This window comes from Larimichthys crocea, chromosome VIII (genome assembly GCF_000972845.2).
Source record: "Larimichthys crocea isolate SSNF chromosome VIII, L_crocea_2.0, whole genome shotgun sequence".
Lineage (NCBI taxonomy): Eukaryota > Metazoa > Chordata > Actinopteri > Sciaenidae > Larimichthys > Larimichthys crocea.
In genome coordinates this window covers 29,612,237-29,633,206 of record NC_040018.1, presented here as the reverse complement: position 1 = coordinate 29,633,206, position 20,970 = coordinate 29,612,237, and the positions used below count along the sequence as shown (strand labels likewise).

The 20,970-nt window shown below is 42.0% G+C and overlaps 1 protein-coding gene across 1 annotated transcript; it reads right to left on the bottom strand.

Moving 5' to 3' along the window:
- Nucleotides 1–1,568: 1,568 nt before the first annotated feature.
- jph3a (junctophilin 3a) lies at nucleotides 1,569–20,047 on the bottom strand. The gene is made up of 5 exons (XM_010752559.3): nucleotides 18,335–20,047; nucleotides 8,391–9,171; nucleotides 8,092–8,216; nucleotides 5,299–6,545; nucleotides 1,569–3,914 (listed from the first exon to the last, which is right to left on the bottom strand). Exons 1-5 carry the CDS (start codon nucleotides 18,714–18,716, stop codon nucleotides 3,834–3,836), a joined length of 2,616 nt encoding a protein of 871 aa, XP_010750861.3. The 5' UTR covers nucleotides 18,717–20,047; the 3' UTR covers nucleotides 1,569–3,833.
- Nucleotides 20,048–20,970: the final 923 nt, after the last annotated feature.

Here is a 20,970-nt window from a genome sequence, read left to right as displayed (position 1 = left end):
ATGTTGTAACTGTTTGTGTGATATGGCTGCTAAACTTTATGTATTATATGAGACGTTTTAATTTATTAATATAGTGTATCAGTGTAGATAGATTGCAAACAAAATAACTCTCAACACTTTCAATCAAATCCAATCAAAACAACTGAAGCTGCTGTATGTTTCTCAAAAGAAGTGGCACAATAAAAGTCTTCAGTACAGGTTAGTTTACAAGCCAACATACAGGCCTGAATGTGCCGTTTCTCCATCTCCTGGAGGTTTGTGGTGTTCAACATGGTGCTGGTCATCCAAGCTATACGCACCCAAACAAGTACGATTCCCATTGACATCCTGAAGGGAGTGGCTGGGATGGACGAGAACCAGGTCCATCTTTTCAAGAAAGAAGATGCCGTCAACCATCTTTATTCAGTATCCACCAGGAAGAGACATGAAGACCATCACCAAGTACATTACCTACTGTGCTGCTGTCCTCCTCCATGCCTCTCTCCTCGGAGGAACTCAAGAGTGTCGGGCAATGTCAAAGGCCAGAGGGAGAGGAAGCACATGTCTCCTCTGATACATCACCTCAAACCAGAGGTGCCAGGAGTCGTTTGGTAAGATGGAGGTAAATTACCGGCTTCCTGTAGCTTGTTGTGGCCCGCCTGTTATGACCTGACCATGACTCTGCACAGCCTCTCGATCTTGCTGGTGGTACAGAGGGTAGGTAAATATTTCCATGTGAAACAAGTGTAAGCCTGTGTCCAAAACAGAGACAGACTTCTTTGAAATCTTACCTTAGAATCAGCCTTTCATATCTATAGATGCAGCAGGTCTTCTTCCACAGAGTCCACCATGTATGAAGAACTGTCATATTTTGTACAGGAGCCCAAAGTGGACAAACGAAACACTGGGTCACATGATAAACACCACTAAATCCAACACACTGCTCCTTTAAGCAGTGGTTTATAAAGGAATTTAAATTAACTTACCTTTACTGGCTGCAAAATTAGTGATGAACACATGCATGCATCAATAATTATATACTACTTTTACCTTTGTATACGTCGTATTTTATGTATATTTGAATACTTCTTCCACCACTGACAATGTACAATATACTAAGGTATTTCAGACAATACTGTGAATCAACACGTTGTGTTTGTCTCTTTCCTGTTTCAGCATGACAAGTGCGATGTAGAAGAACTTGACTTGTCTCCGCTAAGCTGAGACCTTTAGGATGAACTGGATTCTGATTCCCGTAACATCAGTGTTGAACCTCACTGACACTCTTGTGTCTGAAAGAGATTAAATCTTTGCAGCAGGTTCAAACGTTCGTGTTGAAAGACTGAAACCAGATGATTGGAGGCCGTTACAGCAGCAGATTAATGAACATGGTTTTGGACAGTCAACAATGTGGGTGTAATCTCAAAACTGAGCAATACATGAAGAAACTAAAGGTTTGTCTTACTACTTTTTTATTCAAACGTTTGACCTTTGACGAGCCATTTAAAGTTAAATATTTTGCCTGACACAACTGATACCACTCTGATGTCTGTGTTAAATATAAAGCTACAGTCATTGGGGGAAACATGGCAAGAAAGGGAGTGAGCGCATTTCCCAAAACTATTCCTTCATCATCTACATAGAAATTTTCCTACGATGGTTATACACTGAGGTTTCTCTTGTTGTTTAAGTGCCAATGAACCAGAAAACCTCAAAACAGTCATGATATCACCTTCAGTAACTTTGAATATCCATCACCAGAAAACTGTGCATGTAGAAATGTAGTTTGTTGACTCTTAGGACTGGACCTTTCCTGCAAAAATCAATTGTTTGTAGATCAAATAACCAGATTTGGCAAATTTTTGGCTTTTAAATCAAAGTAATTCATCACATTGAATCAAAAATCATTAAAACGTAGCCACAAAGACCTCCTGCTCATTGATTCGCTCCTCACCACTTTCATGAAAACTGCATGATTTGATTGGGGAAGCGAGACCGCAATAATAACCACACCAAACTCGTTAATTTCAAACATTTCATTATTTTCTCCACATTAACTTCGAAACAACCTCATAAACCAAAGAGTAAGAAAGAGCATGCTCGGGCATGCAATGATGTCACAACATGATGATGCCACTGGGTGCGAAGTATAAAACATACAGTAGCAGAGAGTTTCTTTTTATATCATTCATAAACTCAAGGACGTTTCAGTATCCACTGAGAGTTAAAAGCTAGCGTTTATTTTACACTGCTCTCCATGTCTCACGTAGCCTTGTGTTGCTGGATAAGAGAGACGAGAGGGAGAAACTCACAAACTGACACCAGATTGAGCAGGCTGAACAAACATGCTGAAAAAAATCTCATCCGGCCCAAAAAGTGTCTGGAAATGACACCGTTAGAAACCCCATTTTTCCCTTTTTGACTGGTCCAAAAGGGGGACTGGGAGAGAGAGACAAAACAGTGCATGCCATTTTCAGGGTGAAAGGGAGGTTTTTTGCGGGGGTGGGGGGTGGGGGAGGCAGGTGAAAGGGGGCAGGGGGTGAGGGTGGAGGGTCACCTTTTTCTTAGTGTCGAAAGGTTTTATTCGTCTCCTCTTTAGCCTGCCCACGTGTGGGGTGTTTCATTTAGGGGTCGGGAGTTTTTTTTAAACAAATCAGAAGACGGAAAATGAATAAATACGAGGCACTCAGCATTCTCTCTGTCTTGCAAACTGCAAAAAAGTAACAAACTTGAATAATAATGACACATACACATATATAGTAGAATTAGTGGTTATAACATAACAGTCTCAAGGCTGTACAAAGGGGCAAGGCTGAATCCTCCTCAGTATGTCAGCAGTTAAATGTGTAGTATGTGTGTTTTTTGTTTTGTAGTTTTTTGTTTTGCGTGCGAACGTGTATGTTTCACTTGACAATAAAATTCAGGAAGTTCCTCGAGGTTTAGGTCTCGGAGCGTGTCGGCCACGCTGACTTTTGCTGAATCTGATTTCGTGGTACAGATTCTCATGTGATTCGATTTGGACGTGGAGTGAAGTGTGGTGCTGGCGCTGATTTTCCAAAATCTCTGCCGACGGTGGGCGGGGGGGTTGCGGCAAACAACCGGAAGTGATAAAACCAGGATGGAGTGCGTACAAATGAGGACAGAAACAGGTGATGTTAAAGGGATAGAAAATGCACTTTTAAAACCCCACACAGCCTCATGCAATGGTTGTGTAGCGTTTGTGTAGTTCGTAGTGGAAGAAAGAAAAGAATAATGACGGAGCCCTTTAAAATGGATCTACTCTTGCAGCATAGTTCTGTATGTAGCGCATAGTGCGAAATAGGGGGTTAGAGACTGGTGGATGGAGGGGGCCAAAAGGGGAAAAGGGTTAAAAGGCAAAAGGGGTTATTGTCTGTGGGGGGTTTAGGATGGAGTGTGCCATGCTCTTGGTTAGCATGTTTCTTCATGATAACCAGGAAACAAGGGTTGCTATATTCTTAGAATGATGGATGGAAAAATGGGCAAAACTGCCTGTGCCATCTCCAGTCCATGTAACAGTAGCAGATGGACACCCATGCACGTGTGTCCCCGATACACCACGCTAGTATAAAGCTGCACTCTTTACTTTCTTACTTTCTTTTCTATGGTTGCAAGCTCAAAATTAAGCATTTGATAAAAGGAAACGGTGCTTTCATAGAAACTCATATGGGCTTCAACGGAGGTGAAAAGACCAGTAGCAACAATAGAAAGGCTCTGCTGTGTCCGTCACTCGGGCTGCGGGCTCCAGTCGAATAGGCAGAATGTCCGTCTCAGTAAGTAATAATATAATATACCGTAGTTATCAATAAGTCTTAGTAGATCATACCTGTATAAGCTTAAATAAAGAAGTGAATGAAAAGAATGGCTACTCCAATATTGAGTAAAATGACCATAACCACCAGAATAGAGCTGGAGCCCTGGAAGACAAGAGAAGGAGAAGAACAAGAAGAAGAACAAGAAGAAGAAGTTAGTCCAGTTAATGCAAACATGCAGGTTAAAAAGTTATAATAAGTTATAATAAACAATGAAACACCTACGACTACATTTGTTTGTTAATACTTTTGTACTTTTACTTCAGTGGAATCTTGAATGCAGTACTTTTTCTACACTGTAGTATTTCTATTTGTACTTAAAGCAGCTCCAATGAATGTTTTTGTGTTGATTCTGGCGACCCCTGTGGACAAATGCGGTACTGTTCCTTCCTCCGACTTGTTTTGATTTGATTTTAGAAATAGTTAATCTTCTCGCCGATGGTCTTGTTTGTTTATGCTGGTCATGTAGAGTCGTCAGTATTAAACTGAGAGTGTTTCATAATCAGTTGAAACTCATTGTAGTATGTTTAATTTAAGTGAGAGTGCAGGAATTTAACATTGTCTCCTGGATAGTTTAACACAAGTTTTAATTTTTTTTCTTCAGTTTGGCATATGGCTCAAAATACTACAACACCCATGAGCCTTAGCCCCTGGTGCCAGAAGTCAGAGTCATGAATTAAAACTGTGATCACTTCAAAACGTTGCTGAATTCATTCAAAACTGACCCAGAATTTAGTTTGTACCTTCGACTTTTCATCAGATATTTTCTAACACAGTTTTTCATCTATTGTCCAGAGTTTCATGATGATCCAAGCCTGATGTTGGCAGTAACTAAGTACATTTACTCAACTACTATACTTACTAAATTGTACTTTTAATTAATAATCCAAAAATATAAACAACAAATAAATTATGATGTTTTTATTGCAGGTGAAGAAAAGACTTTATTGATCCTGAGGGGTAATTTAAAAGCTACCCAGCAGCTTATAAAGTAATTAAAGCGAGCTCCATCTTAACCAGCTGCAACATTAAAATGATGAGCACATTCATGCATCGATAATTATCGTCCAGTAATATATATTATTATGAGTGCATAATGGGTACTTTGCAGTTATTACACTATTGCTACTTTTACTTGAGTAAAAGATCTGAGTACTTCCACCACCACAATCTGAGCTGTAGAAGCTCGACCTGTTGTCTAACAGAGGAGGTTTACATGAGGATGCTAAAGTCAAAATTGTTCATATGGGTTTTTATCGGTGAGTTATAATCTCATTGTTTTAAAGGGGAAGTTCTACTGGATCATTATTTAATTACTCATTATTTACTTTCTTTGTTTTTATGGGGAGTTAGTTGTGTCTAACTTTTGTAATAAAAATGTTACTCCTTTGATTTAACCCCTACTAATTAAAGAAATTATGGAAAATGTGGATCCTTACATGTCCTGAACAAACAAATAGACGGTCAAACTGTAGCTGTAACGACTCACTGAGTTTGATTTGAGGGTGAGATGCTCTCCTTCCTGCTCCAGAGTGATGGGCTGAGACTTTAGGGGTGGGGAGAGGGTGAGGTCCCTGTGCAGCGGCCACTCCTCCAGCTCTGCCCCCACATTCAGGTTGTCCAGCATCTGTACAGAGTCCATGGATCCCTCTCTGACCGGCCGGAGGCCTCGGGATCGCAGCCTGTTGTTTTTGGGGGCCGGGGACTCCTGGCCCAGCCCCCGAGGCGTCTGCGAGTCCGGACATTGAAGCCTCATGTCGACCGTATAGTCATTCATCCGCTCCTCGTCCTGCTCTGTGAGGCGTGAGTGGGCAGGGCTCCACCTAAGGGTGCTTTCAGCAGTCCAGCCCCCGGTGAGGCCATCTAGCCTTTGGTCGATTACAGCATGCTCGTTAAGCTTGTGGTTGGAGGGGTTGTGCTGCTTAGGATGGTGGTTGGAGTAGACATGCTCTCGAGGGTTGTAACTAGAAGAGACGTGGTCCTTGGCATTGTGATTAGAGGAGATATAATCTTGGGACTTGTGATTGGAAGAAGCATGCTCAGAAGTCTTGTGATTGGACATGTTATGTTCCAAGGCCTTGTGATTGGATAAAATGTGCACCTGCGGCTTGTAGTTGGAAGAGGCATGCTCGCAGGCCTTGTGATTGGTGGAAGAATGATCCCATGTTTTGTGATTGGAGGACGAGTACTCCCTTGACTTGTGATTGGAAGAGGCATGCTTGGAGGGCTTTTGGTTGGACAAGGAGTGCTCCCACGCTCTGTAGGAGGAAGCGTGCTCCCGGGACTTGTGATTGGACAAGGATTTCTCCCGCGGTTTGTGGTTGGACAAAGGGGCTTGCTCGTGGCCGTTAATTTGGCCCTCCTGCTCCTCCAGAAGAGAGGGCGTGGTGGAGCGGCTGCTGCCTCCTCGGTCCGGATACATGTCATCAGTCCAATTGTTAGCCCCTCCCCTCGGCAGATCCATCCCCCGCCCCTCCACCAGCACCTGGATCTCAGCTCCGCCCTGATCGTCCACAGCACTCTGGCGCATGAAGCAAGCATTTCTGGGGCGATGGGCGTGCTTGGGCGGACTGTGGGGGGGCGAGGTGGGTACGCTCAGCACGGGGCTGAGATCAGGTGTTATTACAGGTGGCGTGGTGTCCGGAGTGCACAGCTCCGGACTGTCTGTTCCTGTGGAGATCACCTCATGGTCTTTGTCCTTGGCGTCCTGGTGCTTGGGCCTCTGACATTCGAGCCCTATGAAAACAGTTGGAGAATAGCACCAATGAAGTGATTTGGCACCAAGCCACAGCGAGTCCATCATACCTACAGTGTGTGTGTCAGTGTTAGCATGCAGGGTAACAAAATGAGAAAAAAAAAAGCTTTGTACAAACTGGATCTGGTGCTGACAATCACTGTTGGTTTAGAGAGGATGATGGACGTCAATACATTTAAAGACCAGAAATCAAAATATGATGAATTTAAACACTTGTACATGCTGTAAAATCCACAAACTAGATGTATATTTGTAATTAATCTTCAAAAAATTCAAGTTCTTGTGCACATAAAATGATTTTATGTAGATTTTAAATAAGTATAGTGAGGAGGAACTCAGTCATTTCTATTATTTGTTGTCACAACTTGTGACTAACTGCTACAATCCAGGTCGCTGGAAGTAAATGAAACAGAAAAGCGGACAGAAATATGCCAATAAAATCAATTAATGTTAACAAAAAAGAAAATTAATGCAGTATATTTTGACAATTATATATTATACACATAAGCCAGTTCTTCTTGATGTTCCTCACCAGAAACCATTATTACTGAGTAAAGCCACCATGTTTGTATTATACTTTATACTTCTGATAACTTTAGTTACAAACAAATAACAAATAAATTATGATGTATTATTATAGATGAAGATAAAAACTTTATTGATCCCTGAGCTGTAATTTACAAGCGAGCCAGCAGATAAAGGATATGAAGTAATTAAAATCAGCTCCACCTTTCCACAGTGATGAACACATTAATGAATCAATAATTTGAGTTAAATGATATATATTATTCAGAAATGGGACATTCTCTATAATGAGTACTTTTACTTTTGGTACTTTTAGTATATTTTGATTCTTTTTCGTGTATTTCAGCTCAGCGAGACGCTCAGCAGCAAACAGCAGACAGACACAGTTACATCAAGAGCTGGTGGACATAGTGAAGCATTTAGCTGCTAAATAATTCCCATACATTAGTAAGGCGGTCAGAAAAACACGCCTCAAGTGAATGCTAATGTTGTAATGTTTGTAAATAGATATTTATGAGGCGATCATGTGACAGTGTTCTGTTTATAGATTGTTATGCTGCCCCCAAGTGGCCAAAAAAAATCAACCAATGCAGCTTTAAACTGGTCAAAATCCACCAGCCACTCATTATTATAATTATAACACAAAGATTAAAGTTTAGATTCATTTACTGTTTGTAAAGCAGTTTGATTTCTATGATTAGTTATATTCTTAATTTATTTTATTGCTATAATTTCCAACAAATTATTACAAACAACCCCGCAGTGATGTTTTCACATTGTTGTATTTGGCCAACAGCTCAAATCCCAAAGATTTAATGTGACACAGTACAAGGAAAAACATAAAATCCTCACATTTAAGAAGGTGGAACGAGCAAATGTAAAAAGATTAATTGATTATCAAAGTGGTATTAATACAAAATGAATAATACAGATGCTACGAGAAGCAGCAGGTGTGATAGTTGAACTTTAGTGGAATTGAAACTGCCTCTGTTGTCCACTCACCGTTCCCGTAGATGTGAAAGGAGGGAGAGAGCTCTTTGGCAGCTATCCGGGCCAGTCGACACTCCTCCATGGCCTTCTGCGCCACTCCTTCAGCTGCCTCCGCCTTCCCACGAGCGTGGCTCATCCTGTAAGAAGACAGGTAGAAACCCTGCAGTCAAACAGGCTGAAGATACAAAGGTTATTATTGATTCTGTATCTTCACAGATACAGAATCGATATGAAGATTTAATCCAAAGCTGCTCTTTGCCATCTTATTTAATCTTGCGCCTACATGTTTTGCTGTTAAGGTAACACCTGACCTTGACATGGCGATCTCTGCTTTCTGTTTGGCGAAGTCTGCGCCCTTCTCGGCGGCTTCCACAGCCCGGTCCACCTTCTCTCTGATTTTACTGGCCCTCAGTGGGATCAGGTTCTTGCGTTTGCCGCTCACCAACACATTCTGCTTGTACTTTCCTTCCTCCTTGGTGCCATCGGGGAAGGTGGTGCATCCATATCCGTGCCTCTTGTTCCCAGCCCATTCGCCTTCATAATGCAAGCCGTCTGATCGCCGACTCACCCCCCAGCCGGCCCTCTGGTCACTCCGCCACTCGCCTGCGTACATTTCTGTGACAGTAGCGTCCACGGGAGCACCCTGTTCGCTCTCACTAGCGTTGGAGTGGATGTCAGACGCAGCAGAGCTGACGGTGCTCATGCCGGCCTCGCTGCAGAAGGAGCTCTGCTTGCTGAGCTGACTGGCCAGGGAGCTTTTGGACTCAGAGCGTCGAAGCTTCAGGCCGCTCAGGATGGACTGCCGGAAGCGGCCTTTCCTCTTCCTCTGGCGTTCAGCTTCACTTGGAGCTGTCAGAGCGAACCCACCTCGTCCTACAGGGCTCCCTGCCAGCCCGGCCACCACCCCGTCTGTTGGCGTGGTGGCAGTGCCGTCCTCCAGCACAGCCGGAGGGCCGTGGCTGTGCTCGGAGCGGAGGGAGTTTATGGATGTTCGCAGAGGGAAGAGGATGACGGCCGCCATGCCGTACGGTACACTCTGCCGCACGCCATAGCCATGACGCATCCCACCGAGCCACTGCCCCTGGTAGGTTCCTGAGAGACAAACAGGGACACAGAGAGAGTCAGGATGGGAAGCTTTTCTTAGTTTTAATCCATAGTTGCTGCTCTCATGGTCAACAAGATCATCCATTGCATTGCTAAGGAGGAGATGATCCACACCTTGCAGTGGAACAAGAATATACCACAATATTTTGTCTTTTGGTTCATATTTGTCTGAATATCTGTTTAAACAGCTTTTGTACAGATGTTCATGGTCCCCAGAGGATGAATCCTAATGACTCTGATGATGCTCTGACTTTTCCTCTAGTGCCACCATGAGTTTTGGGGGAACAACTATTGGATAGATTGTTATGAAATTTGATTTAGACCTTCATGTTCCCCTGATGATGAACCGTAATAAATAAGATCTGTTAACTTTTGATGCAACATCGTCATCAGGTCGAAAACGAAACATTCCCATCAGTGTCAGCTGCTCCCAAGTTATTTTGAGCTAATTATCAAATTCTATCCATCCAACAGCTTTTGAAACATTTCAATAAAAGACAAAAATGTCAACACTATGGTGGCACTAGAGGTTCATCCTCTGGGGATTGTTTAAATCCAGCTGATAGTCGTTGACCAACACTGCCGTGACTAAAAAGAACCAATCAGCTCTAACAGTGTCTCCTGATGTGGACTGTATGTTGACATGCAACAGACTGACCACATGCATCTATCTTCTATGTGGTGTGTAAAGGTTTACGTGTCTGCTAATAAAGGAACAAAATCTTTGAAGTAATTCACACTGAGGCGTGTTGGCACAACATTAGAGCTGTGAAAACAAATTAAAGAAACACTTGAAATAAACCCAGAATAACACCAGATATTTGGCATTTCCTCGACTCCGGAAAAGTACATATGTAAAAACTGGCCAAGTTCTAGTATTTATCGAGTGAACCTGACGTCCTTGTGCCTGGGCTGTTTAAGATTTGGCAGATTAGACAGAGTGGGTGTACGGAAAGATAAACCAACAGAGTACAGAAATAGAGGACTGCTGTGTGTTCAGCGGTGGTGGAAGCAAAAGTACGAATACCACACTGGAAAAATACACTGTTATAGGTGCAGGTTCTGCATAGAAATTATTACTTAAGTGAAAGCATGTCAGTATAATCAAGTATATGATGATTCTTTTCATTAAGGATTCATCTGCTGATTCTTTTCTCCATGAACTGATTGATTGTTTGGTTTGTAAAGATCCTGAAAATGGTGAAAAATGCTCTGATAACCACCAAAAAGCCTGAAGTGACACCTTCACAGTGTTTGTTCGTAGTTCGTGTGGCCGTGCATGTGCAGAATTGCACACCACTTGTGGGTGGGTTTTGTTTTCTTCTGTAGGAGTGGAGCACTTGAAATCAATAAACCACCAGAGGGAGGAGGAAGGAACCGGAGGAGCAGAGTACAGGGAAAACACAACACAGGCAGGACAGCAGGCAGGACAGCTTTTTGGGGATTTGGCCAACTGTTCTCCCCCTGCCCCCCCAGCCTGGTTTAGAGTGTTAGGTTTTGTCACGGGTAGTCCACTTATCAGGTTTGGTTTAGTTTAGAGAAGATGAGCTGTATGCGATGTCCCACGGCGTGGCTGGCTCATTGGCTTCCCCATCTTTTGTTCTTTTTGGCTGGCATCTCCAACCATCCCCTTTCCTGTTTGTTTTTCTTTTGTACTTTGGGTACGATTACATTTTTTTCCAAATCAAAGCTTGTGGGTTTTCTCCTGGCAACTGGTCTTGGCGTCCTTTGCATGTTCTGGTCTCCAGTAAAGTCTGTTAGTTTGTTTAGAGGAGACTTAACAACAGTCCAAACCTCGAAAATTATTAAAAATATCTTTAAAAGTATTAAAAGAAAAAGCAGCAAATCTTCACATTTGTGAAGCTGGAAGCATAAAATGTTTTTACATGACTTCAACAGGCCAAACAGAGAACACTGACTCACTAAATAAGCATTCGAAACACCCAATTCTAAAATAAATACCAGATTCTAATTTGGGATGACCTAATAAAATATGCAAACTTAAGCTCAACTCCACAGCAACTTCAGCCCCAACAGAAGAACCAATACTTGCAATTTAACGTAAAACAACTAAACACTTGCAGATCTTTCGATACCTGTTTAAAACAATGGATGACTGATGCACATGTCAGCACTAAACTCCCCCTCTTTGCTGCTCTTACCTACGTCTAACTCAACCAGTGGTGGCAGATGGCCGCCCACCATGAGCTGGGCTGTGCTCAAAGTTTCCGCCTCCTAAGAGGAAGTTTTTCCTCGCCACTGTCGCCAAGTGCTTGCTCGTGGTAGGAATTGTTCAGTCTCTCTAAATAACACTGTAAAGAGTACGGTCTAGATTTTTCAGTAATCATTTAAAACAATGGATGATTAATACACCACGTCGAACTCATCTGGTTGCGGCATATGGCCACCAACCATGAGCTGGTTTCCGCCTCTTAAAGGAAGTTTTACCTTGCCACTGTCACCAAGTGCTTGCTCATGGTGGGAATTGTTGGGTCTCTGTAAATAAGTAGTTTCATTTAGGACAATACATCATATTTGATTAACTCTTTGTGTGTTTCTCTCTGAGATGTAGTGTAGTAGAACCCCTCAAAGTACTTTTCTGTAGTACCTGAGTAAATGTAGTTAGTTACTTTCCATCCTGGATGTGTTGAAGCGTGAGCCAAACAGTTTAACAGTTGCTCTAAAATCCTCATTCTCTCTAAAACTTCTAAAATTAATCCCAAAACACAAACATTTAAATGAATCATGTCCCCTCCTCCATCCTCCTCTCCATCTACACCAACGAAAAACATGTGAATCGACACCCCGGCCTCCTGGAAGAAGGAGGAGGAGGAGGAGAGCCTCCTGCAGAGACTTAAAAACAAGTCAGGTCTGCTGCAGAGAGGTCAACATCTTACATCCTCTCCTCCCATCTCCGAGGTGGACAGAATCAGAATCTGAGGTGAAGCAGACTCAGTGTTTCATATTTCTGAGCAGGAAACTTGACAGCCTCCTGCTCGACTCGCAGCTCGTCAGCTTCATTTACAGGAGCGCTGCACAGTTCCTGCTGACAAAGCCGGAGAGCTTTACATCGTGGAAGGCATTTTAGCAGCTGTCTACACTTCCTTCACACAATCGGGACTCAGTACATCCTGAGACGACTGACTCAGAGTAAAAAGTGATGGATGAAGAAGCAAGGTGACTGAAAATAGGGCTGTGTCGAATGAATCTTGATTAATCAATAAATCGTTTAGTCTCTAAAACGTCGGAAAATAATCAAATCTGTCCATCGGAGTCTGACTCACAGTTCAAAACTCAGATATTCAGTCTACAATGATATTAAACATTAATATTGGACAATTACAGCGTCCTACGCTTTGTATTTCTGCTCAGCAGACCACTGCTATGGTTCTTCCATAGACTCACAGTGTAGACAACTAAATCATTTCTGAATTAATATTTAATTGATTATTGATTTTGTCTTAGTAAGCAGCCATGCAATATGCAGGATAATGTACAGAGAGACGGTCATTATTGTAAAATAATGGGCAAATCGTCACTTTGAACACCAGTAACTGCATCTTTAATCATTTTAATGACCTGGCACCACATGCTAAACATACTGCATGTTTCCTCTGGAGCCTGACAGCTTTCATGGAGGTAATTTATGATCTTGGATTAATAATCCGTGCACAAAACGAAAAAACAGAACATACATTTAAATTAAATAATACCATTGCCATTAAAAGCTAAAATAGTATCTACAGTATGCTGTATTTTGACATAATAAACAGCACAGGCTGCATTTTTTTGGCCACTTGTAACTTAACGCTTACAGTTAACGCTGTAAACTTCACCAAACAATTAGATATTTACACATCCAGCAGTTACAGACCAACATTAAGCGTTAATTTAAAGGGTTTGTGTTGTGTGTCTGTCTAATTTAAGTCCAATATTCACTCTCTTTTTTGGTCTCCACCAACTCCTGAAGGAAATATCTGTCTCTTTAGACGCTAAATGTTCTACTATGTTCACCAAAACCCAAACAGGAAATGTGCCATGAAACCAAAATAAAGCTAAAGGACGCTAAAGCTCTTCATGGGGTGATAATCCTCTGTTAGTTTGTCACTATGAGTAGATGTCAGCTTGAACTACGACCCCAGTCAGCAGGATAATTTGCTCCAAATTCAATCAACATAAGAATAAACAGAGATCTAATTGTTAGCTTCTTAAATGACACTGCCGTAACAAACCCCGGCTGCTGCTGTGCGATAATTTATCAATATTTTCTGTCTCACTCTGAGCTCACTGTTAGAGGCATTTCCTCTCTTCCTAACGCCAGCCACATTGCTGATGTTTACAGTTGTTCTGCTCTGTCGGAGGGTCGGGAACTCACAGCTTTCCAGTGGTATAATTACAGCTTTGCTAATGAATGTGGTGATTACTTTGTAGGAAATGACACGATGTTGGGTTGCTTCCTCTGTCGCAGCACTAAATGACCAGTTAGGATCATTGTTTGTTTGGAGACGAGCGGGGGAAACTGGTTTAGATGGAGAAGAAAAAGAAAAAGGCAGCTTAGGAGCGAGCTGAAAACATGAAAGAAGCGTTAAATCTTTCGTGAAGTTTAACTGGCTTCAGCTTTCGGCATGTTTTGCATCATTTCCTGTTAGTGGATTGATTTTTTAGCTCCAAAAACAGTGGACTATTTTTAGCAGAATCCGTGTTGTGTTAGTATGTATGTGGAACTGGAGCTGTCTGTGGTGCTGAAATAAAACCTTTATAGATCCACTGAAGCCTCAAAGCTTTTCTGTTTTTCGAGGATATTCTTCTGTATTTTTGCCAAATCTTTCTTTTCAGGCCTCGCCTGCGTGTTATTAGTATAATTGCATCATTTTTTCCTCTTTATTCTCTGTATTTACCTTCCAGAAACTCTTTCAAGTCCCCCAAAAAACACTAAAAAAACAAGAGTCTCTTACTGTGCCTCAATTCAGTAAATATGCATAATAACGTACTGTTAGTGCAAATAAAAAAATAACTAAATGTTTGTTTCCTGGAGCTGATTCATCACCATCCACAATAGCACCTCCATTTCATCTCCGCATTGCATTGCAGGAGAATAGTGTCCATCAAGAGCACAGTCAAAAAATTAAGCATTTTTAATGTGCGTACTTAATTTTAGATTAATTTGGTCATTTATTTTCTCACTTGTGGGCAGCACAACAAGCTGTAGACACAACACTCATGTATTATTATAATGTTTTTATAAAGTTGTTCTGCTAACTGTGTCTCTCTGATGTTTGGTGGAGAGCAGGAAGTCACCAATGATTGAAGAAGTACTCAGAGTACACAAGTATATACTTAAAGTATGACCCTTATATTTTGTGTTATTAATCTGAAACTGAAAAGTAACTTAAGGTAAACCTAAAGTTCGATATTTACCTTTGAATTATAGTGGAGTACAAGTAAATATTAGTAGAAATGTCTAGGTACAAGTACCTCAGAATTGTACAGAAGTAGTCGAGTAAACGTGAGCAGTGAGTTTGGTGAGAAATCTTTGAGGGTTTGTCTCTAACAGCCGAGTCCTTTCACATTACACGTCATCATTCGATCGATTGTTAATATAAAAATATCGATCAGAGCAGCTTCAAAGTGACACTTGCCTGTTACTACAGTACCCGATCACAAATCTAGTTTTCCAACATTTATTCCTTATTTTATTCTTACACATTCATTCTGAGCAGGAACTCCAATAAAAACACTCGGTTTGTGACACTATTGTCCCGCAATGCAAAGGAAACATCAAGAATAAACTCTAGATCATAATTAACATGTGTTTGATGTCTGATTTATTTGTATACAGATTCAAATAGTAGTAAAAGAATTAGCATTAAAATGTCACTGAATGTAAGTACCAAAAGTAAAAGTACTCATTATGCAAAACGGCCCATTTCTAAATCATATTTCTCACATAACTGGATTATAATTATTGATGCTTTAATGCTTCATATATTGGTGGATATATTCATAATAATACATCATTATTTATTAGCTGATTGTATGTTTTGTTAATAGTTTGAAGTAAGCAGTAACTAAAGATATTAAATAAATGTAGTGGAGTACAATATTTGCCTCTGAATTATAGTAATATAAAGTAAAATACATACAGAAATATAAACCGCATAAAACGTAAACACTCAAGTACAAATACAAATCTTGTATTTACAGTACTTACCATTAATGTTTAAATCACTTTAATACTGCAGCTGGTAAAGGTGGAGCTTATTTTAAATACTTTACATCATCATTAATTAACTGATTATGTTTTGTGTTAAGAGTTTGAATCTGTAAAGATAACAACTAAAAATAAATGTAGTGGAGTTTAAAATGACGATATTTACCTCTGAAAAGTTGCATAAAATACAAATACAGTACTTGTACTTCTCTGTAAGTGTTTACTAACTGTATAAAACAGCACGCTATAAATATCAGTATGTAAACTTGAACTGGGACACAGCCTCTGTTTATAAAAGGAGTCCTGTGGGTCTCCAGATGAACCAAACTGAAGCTACAAAATTATTAATTTTTAGTTATTCTGGTGATTTTCTGTATCTTGTGCTAAATTTGTGTTTATTCTGTGTATTATTTTAGTTAATATAAACGTCCTGAAGCTTTTTTCAAAGCTTCTCAAACCAACAACATGATTCATGACTCGACCCGGAGCTGTCCGTGGTGCTGAAACCAGAACCGGGCTGTCTCGCACTCGTCTGTACGGTTCACGAGGCAGCATGTGGCCCTATAATGTGAGTTTTTCTTATTATTTTTAATAAGCTGCTGTTCTGTTGACAGGCCTGTGTGTGTGTGTGTGTGTGTGTGTGTGTGTGTGTGTGTGTGTGTGTGTGTGTGTGTAAAACAGCGACATTTATTGGGTTGTGGAAAATGTGTCAGCTCGTGCGTGCTATATTCATCTGTCGGCGGTCTTCCACGGGAGCGGAAGCAGAACTGTCGCGTGACGCAGTCTTTTTTTTTTTTTTCCATCTCACCATCTTCGTCCACCATCTGATCACCTGATCACCATCAGGTGTTAGGAAGTGGGTCTAATGCAAGCACTGACACGGCACGTGCCGTGTTTTTTAATCCCACCTGCATCACTTATTGACCTCGCTCGCGCTTCTCCATCATCCGGGTCCTGAGCGGTGCTATCAACCTAGATTACAAAGTCAGGAGACTGACAGAGGCAAGCAGCCAATCAGAGAGGGGAGAGATGAGCAGAGGATGCTGGTCTCTAGTGACACGCTGACCTGCTGTCTCCGCGTTGCCATGGCGACAGAGGGGCGCGACGCAGAGAGAGGGTGAGAGGGGTTGAAGGTGTGTGTTTATGAATCTGTGTGTCTCTAAACACACACGCACACACACATACACACACACAAAGTGATGAGATTTCAACATGGTTTAATTTCTAATATTAGAACACACGTCCTCTTTTTCTGCTTCGTGTTTTCTAATCATCTAATAATAAAAGGCCCGGTCAGTAGGCCAGAGCGAAGGTGATGTCAACGCCACAGACCCACTGATGAATGTATGTATATACACGAGACAAGAGACCCCCCCCCGAGCACAGACGTGAAGAAGGGCCCGCCACCACTCGGTTAATGGAGCAAGACCTCCAGACAGGAAGAGACGTGGCTGCTTCGTTTGTAGTAAATATATTGTTGCCTTGTAGCCAATCTGGATCTATGTAGTCACTTTCTGTCTCTTTGTAGTCACATTATGTCTATTTGTAGTCATCGTCTGTCTCTTTGTAGTCACATTATGTCTATTTGTAGTCACCTTCTGTCTCTTTGTAGTCACATTATGTCTATTTGTAGTCATCGTCTGTCTCTTTGTAGTCACATTATGTCTATTTGTAGTCACCTTCTGTCTCTTTGTAGTCACATTATGTCTATTTGTAGTCACCTTCTGTCTCTTTGTAGTCACATTATGTTTATTTGTAGTCACATTATGTTTATTTGTAGTCACTTTCTGTCTCTTTGTAGTCACATTATGTCTATTTGTAGTCACCTTCTGACTCTTTGTAGTCACATTATGTCTATTTGTAGTCACATTATGTCTTTTTGTAGTCACATTATGTCTATTTGTAGTCATCGTCTGTCTCTTTGTAGTCACATTATGTCTATTTGTAGTCACCTTCTGTCTCTTTGTAGTCACATTATGTCTATTTGTAGTAATCGTCTGTCTCTTTGTAGTCACATTGTGTCTATTTGTAGTCATCGTCTGTCTCTTTGTAGTCACATTATGTCTATTTGTAGTCATCTTCTGTCTCTTTGTAGTCATTCTGCTTCTCCTTGCACTCATTTTGGATCTCTTTATAGTCACATTCTGTCTCTTTGAAGCCACAATTTGTCTTTTTGTAGTCTTTTAGCATAACTGTGTCTCTTTGTAGTCACCTTCTGTCTGTTTGTAGTCACACTGTATCTCTTTGTAGCCATTCTATCTGTAGTCATGTTAGATTTGTTTTGAGTCACATTATATCTCTTTTTAGTCATCTTCTGTCTCTTTGTAGTCATTCTGTGTCTCTTTGCAGCTGTTTAGCATGACTGTTGTCATTTTCTCTTTGTATCTTTGTAGTCATCATCATTTAGCAACTCTATAGTCGTACCGTGTCCCCTTTAAGTCACTATGTGTCTGTATTTGTTTTGAATCTTTCTCGAGTCACCTTTCGTCTCTTTGTAGTCATCTTGTGTCTCTCTGTGGTTGTTCTGGATCTTTTTTCAGTAATATTTTTGTCTCTTTGTAGTCACTTTCAGTTACGTTCTTCAGGTGATGTAGAGAAGCTGTCTGACTCCTGCCACAGCAGATCCACACTGACACTCCTCTCATCAGACATTATACTGAATACTACAGAACACTATGCATAATATTGCCCTCTAGGGGTCCCCTGAACCTTCGGGCCCCCCCGGGGCTGTGCCTGGTAGGCCTGCTCAGTAATACATCAATGCATGTGGATGTGACCTACATGTTATTTATGTAGCCTACATTGGAGAGGATGTGTTACAGTGGATTTTAGCAGCAGGCTAAGTAAGCAAGTCGTTCCACTTGCAGCTTTAGCATCAGTCTGTGTGTCTGCTGTGGGAACAGAAGCTGTGGGAGACCAAACCAGTTTTAGCAGCCTTACCTCCATCAGAGTAGGTTTCAGTGCCGTATCCATCCTGTAGCCCGTTGCTCCACGTCCCCTCGTACCGTGCCCCGCTGGCCGTGCTCTCCAGCTGCCCGTAGCGACCTTTGAACCCCTGCGTCCACTCCCCTCTGTACTCCCAGCGGCCCTTGCTCTCCACTCCGATGCCATGCCGCTTGCCCTGCGCCCAGGTGCCCTGGTAGCTGTTCCCGCTGGGCCACGTGTACACGCCCAGGACCTCGAAGCCGTGGCTCCAGGCTCCAGCGTACTCGCCCTGACCCTGGGGCCCCGTGCAGACCCCTCGGCCATGGGCCTTACCCTGCTCCCACCCCCCGCAGTACGACCCCCCGTCATCAAAGTCAAACCTGCCTCCAGTGGACATGCATGAAACAGGTTTAGGCAAATCCTTAGAACGTCAAGAAAAAGAAAAAACAAGGGCCTGGTCACTCAGAAGGAGCAAAGAGGGAGGAGGCCTTGTTTGAATCTGGTAGCATGGAGGTACAGGGCCTCGGCTCCTGTTCTCCTGTTAGTTTATAAAGCAAAACAGCAGCTCCTCATTTTTAAATCAACAAGACGTGGCCCGAAGAGCATCACCTTACGATGGAGAAGCAGTCTAAGCCTCAGCGACGGGTCTGGAGTGACGAACGCAGCTGCTGTGCATGCTGCTTCCCATGGGCATGCAGGCTCAGAGTGCTTCTCATCCTCCTCCTCCTCCACTTCCTCCTCCACCTTCCTGCTCCACGCAGCCTCGCAGCCGGGGGAGCTCGCCGGTCCGATGCCTCAGCCGTGCAAGCGGGGCAACTCCAGACAAGCGAGGCCTAGGCTTTTCCAGCAGTCCCAGAGGCCCACAGAGCAGCAGCAGCAGCAGCAGCAGCAGGAGCAGGAGCGGCGGCAGTGGCGGTGGCGGCGACGGTGGCAGTAGCAAACCGAGCTCAGCTCAGTCAGACATTACAGCATCCCCAACATCCCTGCCGCACCGGCACACAGAGAGGGATACAGGACTTAGGGATGCTGCTGCTGCGCTCGTACGCCATTTAAAAAAAAAAAATCAGAGAAGTTGGAGATATTTCTCTATAGCATGGCCTGGAAAACGAGCAATCCAGGCTAACACACATCCATAATGGCACAAACACGCAGCCTGTCACACACCTCGGCAGACATAACGGAGGCTGAATATCTCCTCTTATTTCTGCTCCTCTCTTCCCTCCTCTCTGCTCTGCTGTGATCTAAAGATGAGGCTCTCCTCCTCCTCCTGAAGATGTGAAGGGAAAAAACAGAAGAAGCAGAAGAAAAAAAAATGAATTACTCCTCTCCTCTTCCCTTTGTCCTCTCCATTTCAGCGCTCGCCTGAAACCTGGATTGTTGTTGTATCCCAATTCCACCAAGTCATCTGTCCTCTCTTGTTTTTTCGGCCTCGCTCTTTCTCTTTCTATCTCTCTCTCTCTCTAAAATCTGCTCATTACAGGACTGTTCCACCCCAGCCAATACCCCTCCCCCACATAACACACACACACACATACATACTGAACACACACACACACACACACACACTCCTTCTCTCGGCTCTTAAAGAGATAGAGACGGAAGGATTGAGCGAATGGCTGCATGTACGCCGCTCGCTGCTCTTCCCCCCTTTGGGGATACAGCCTGCTTTTCCTAATTATCCAGCCTCATTTCACTCTCTCTCTCTCCCTCACGCTGAAATCTGGTCAGTCAGCAATCTGTTTTCCTGATAACTGGACGTTTGTGAGCTCCATTGATCCCCGTGCCCACTCTCCCACCCGAGCTAATTGTTGGTCGTCTCTCGTAAGGCAAACTGTGACTCTGAGACCCGGGCTGACCTTTTTTCTTTTAAAGAACAGCCACAAACATACGGATCATTTTGTGTCAGTCAGTCAGATACAGTGGTTGTTACATCCACAGCGGTCATATGGTAAATATTTTTCTAATCGATAAGTGGAGCATGATGCTATTGGAAATCTTTCTGTCACTGAACACACCATCTGCTGGTTCATGTGAGGACCAGAAAATGGTGTCATAGAAGCACCGACGCTGGTGTGCTGAGAGAAAAATGTTTCCTCAGTGACTGTCAACGTCCAGCATCTTTAATGTCTCTGACTTTTAGCTCATTAAAAGGTCCAGTGTGTAAAATTTAAGGCGCTCTATTTACAGAATATGAAAGAAACCGATTCTAATATTTATAAATGTGTTTTCATTAGTGATCAACTGAAACGAGAGTAGTTATGTTCATCCATCCGGTTCTAGACCATAGTTGGTGAGACGAGGGGTGTTCAGTTGGTTGCAATCAGGAACTATACGGATATTCGCCATCAAATTCTACATAGTGGCCCTTCAAAAAAACAAAACAATAAATAACTTAAATTACTTTAAATAAAATGTTAAATACATTTTACACCATTAAAGAAATATTTCTTTTTATACTTCCATTAATTATTATTATTTATTAAATGATTCTATCATGATTTAATTCATTTAATTTTTGATTATTTATTTTATTTTATTTTTAATTTCTTGTCTGCAACATTTGATTTATATTTAAAAACAAATAATTTTTTTTGTCATTTTATTTTTTTATTTTATATTATATATATATATATATAATAATAATTATTATA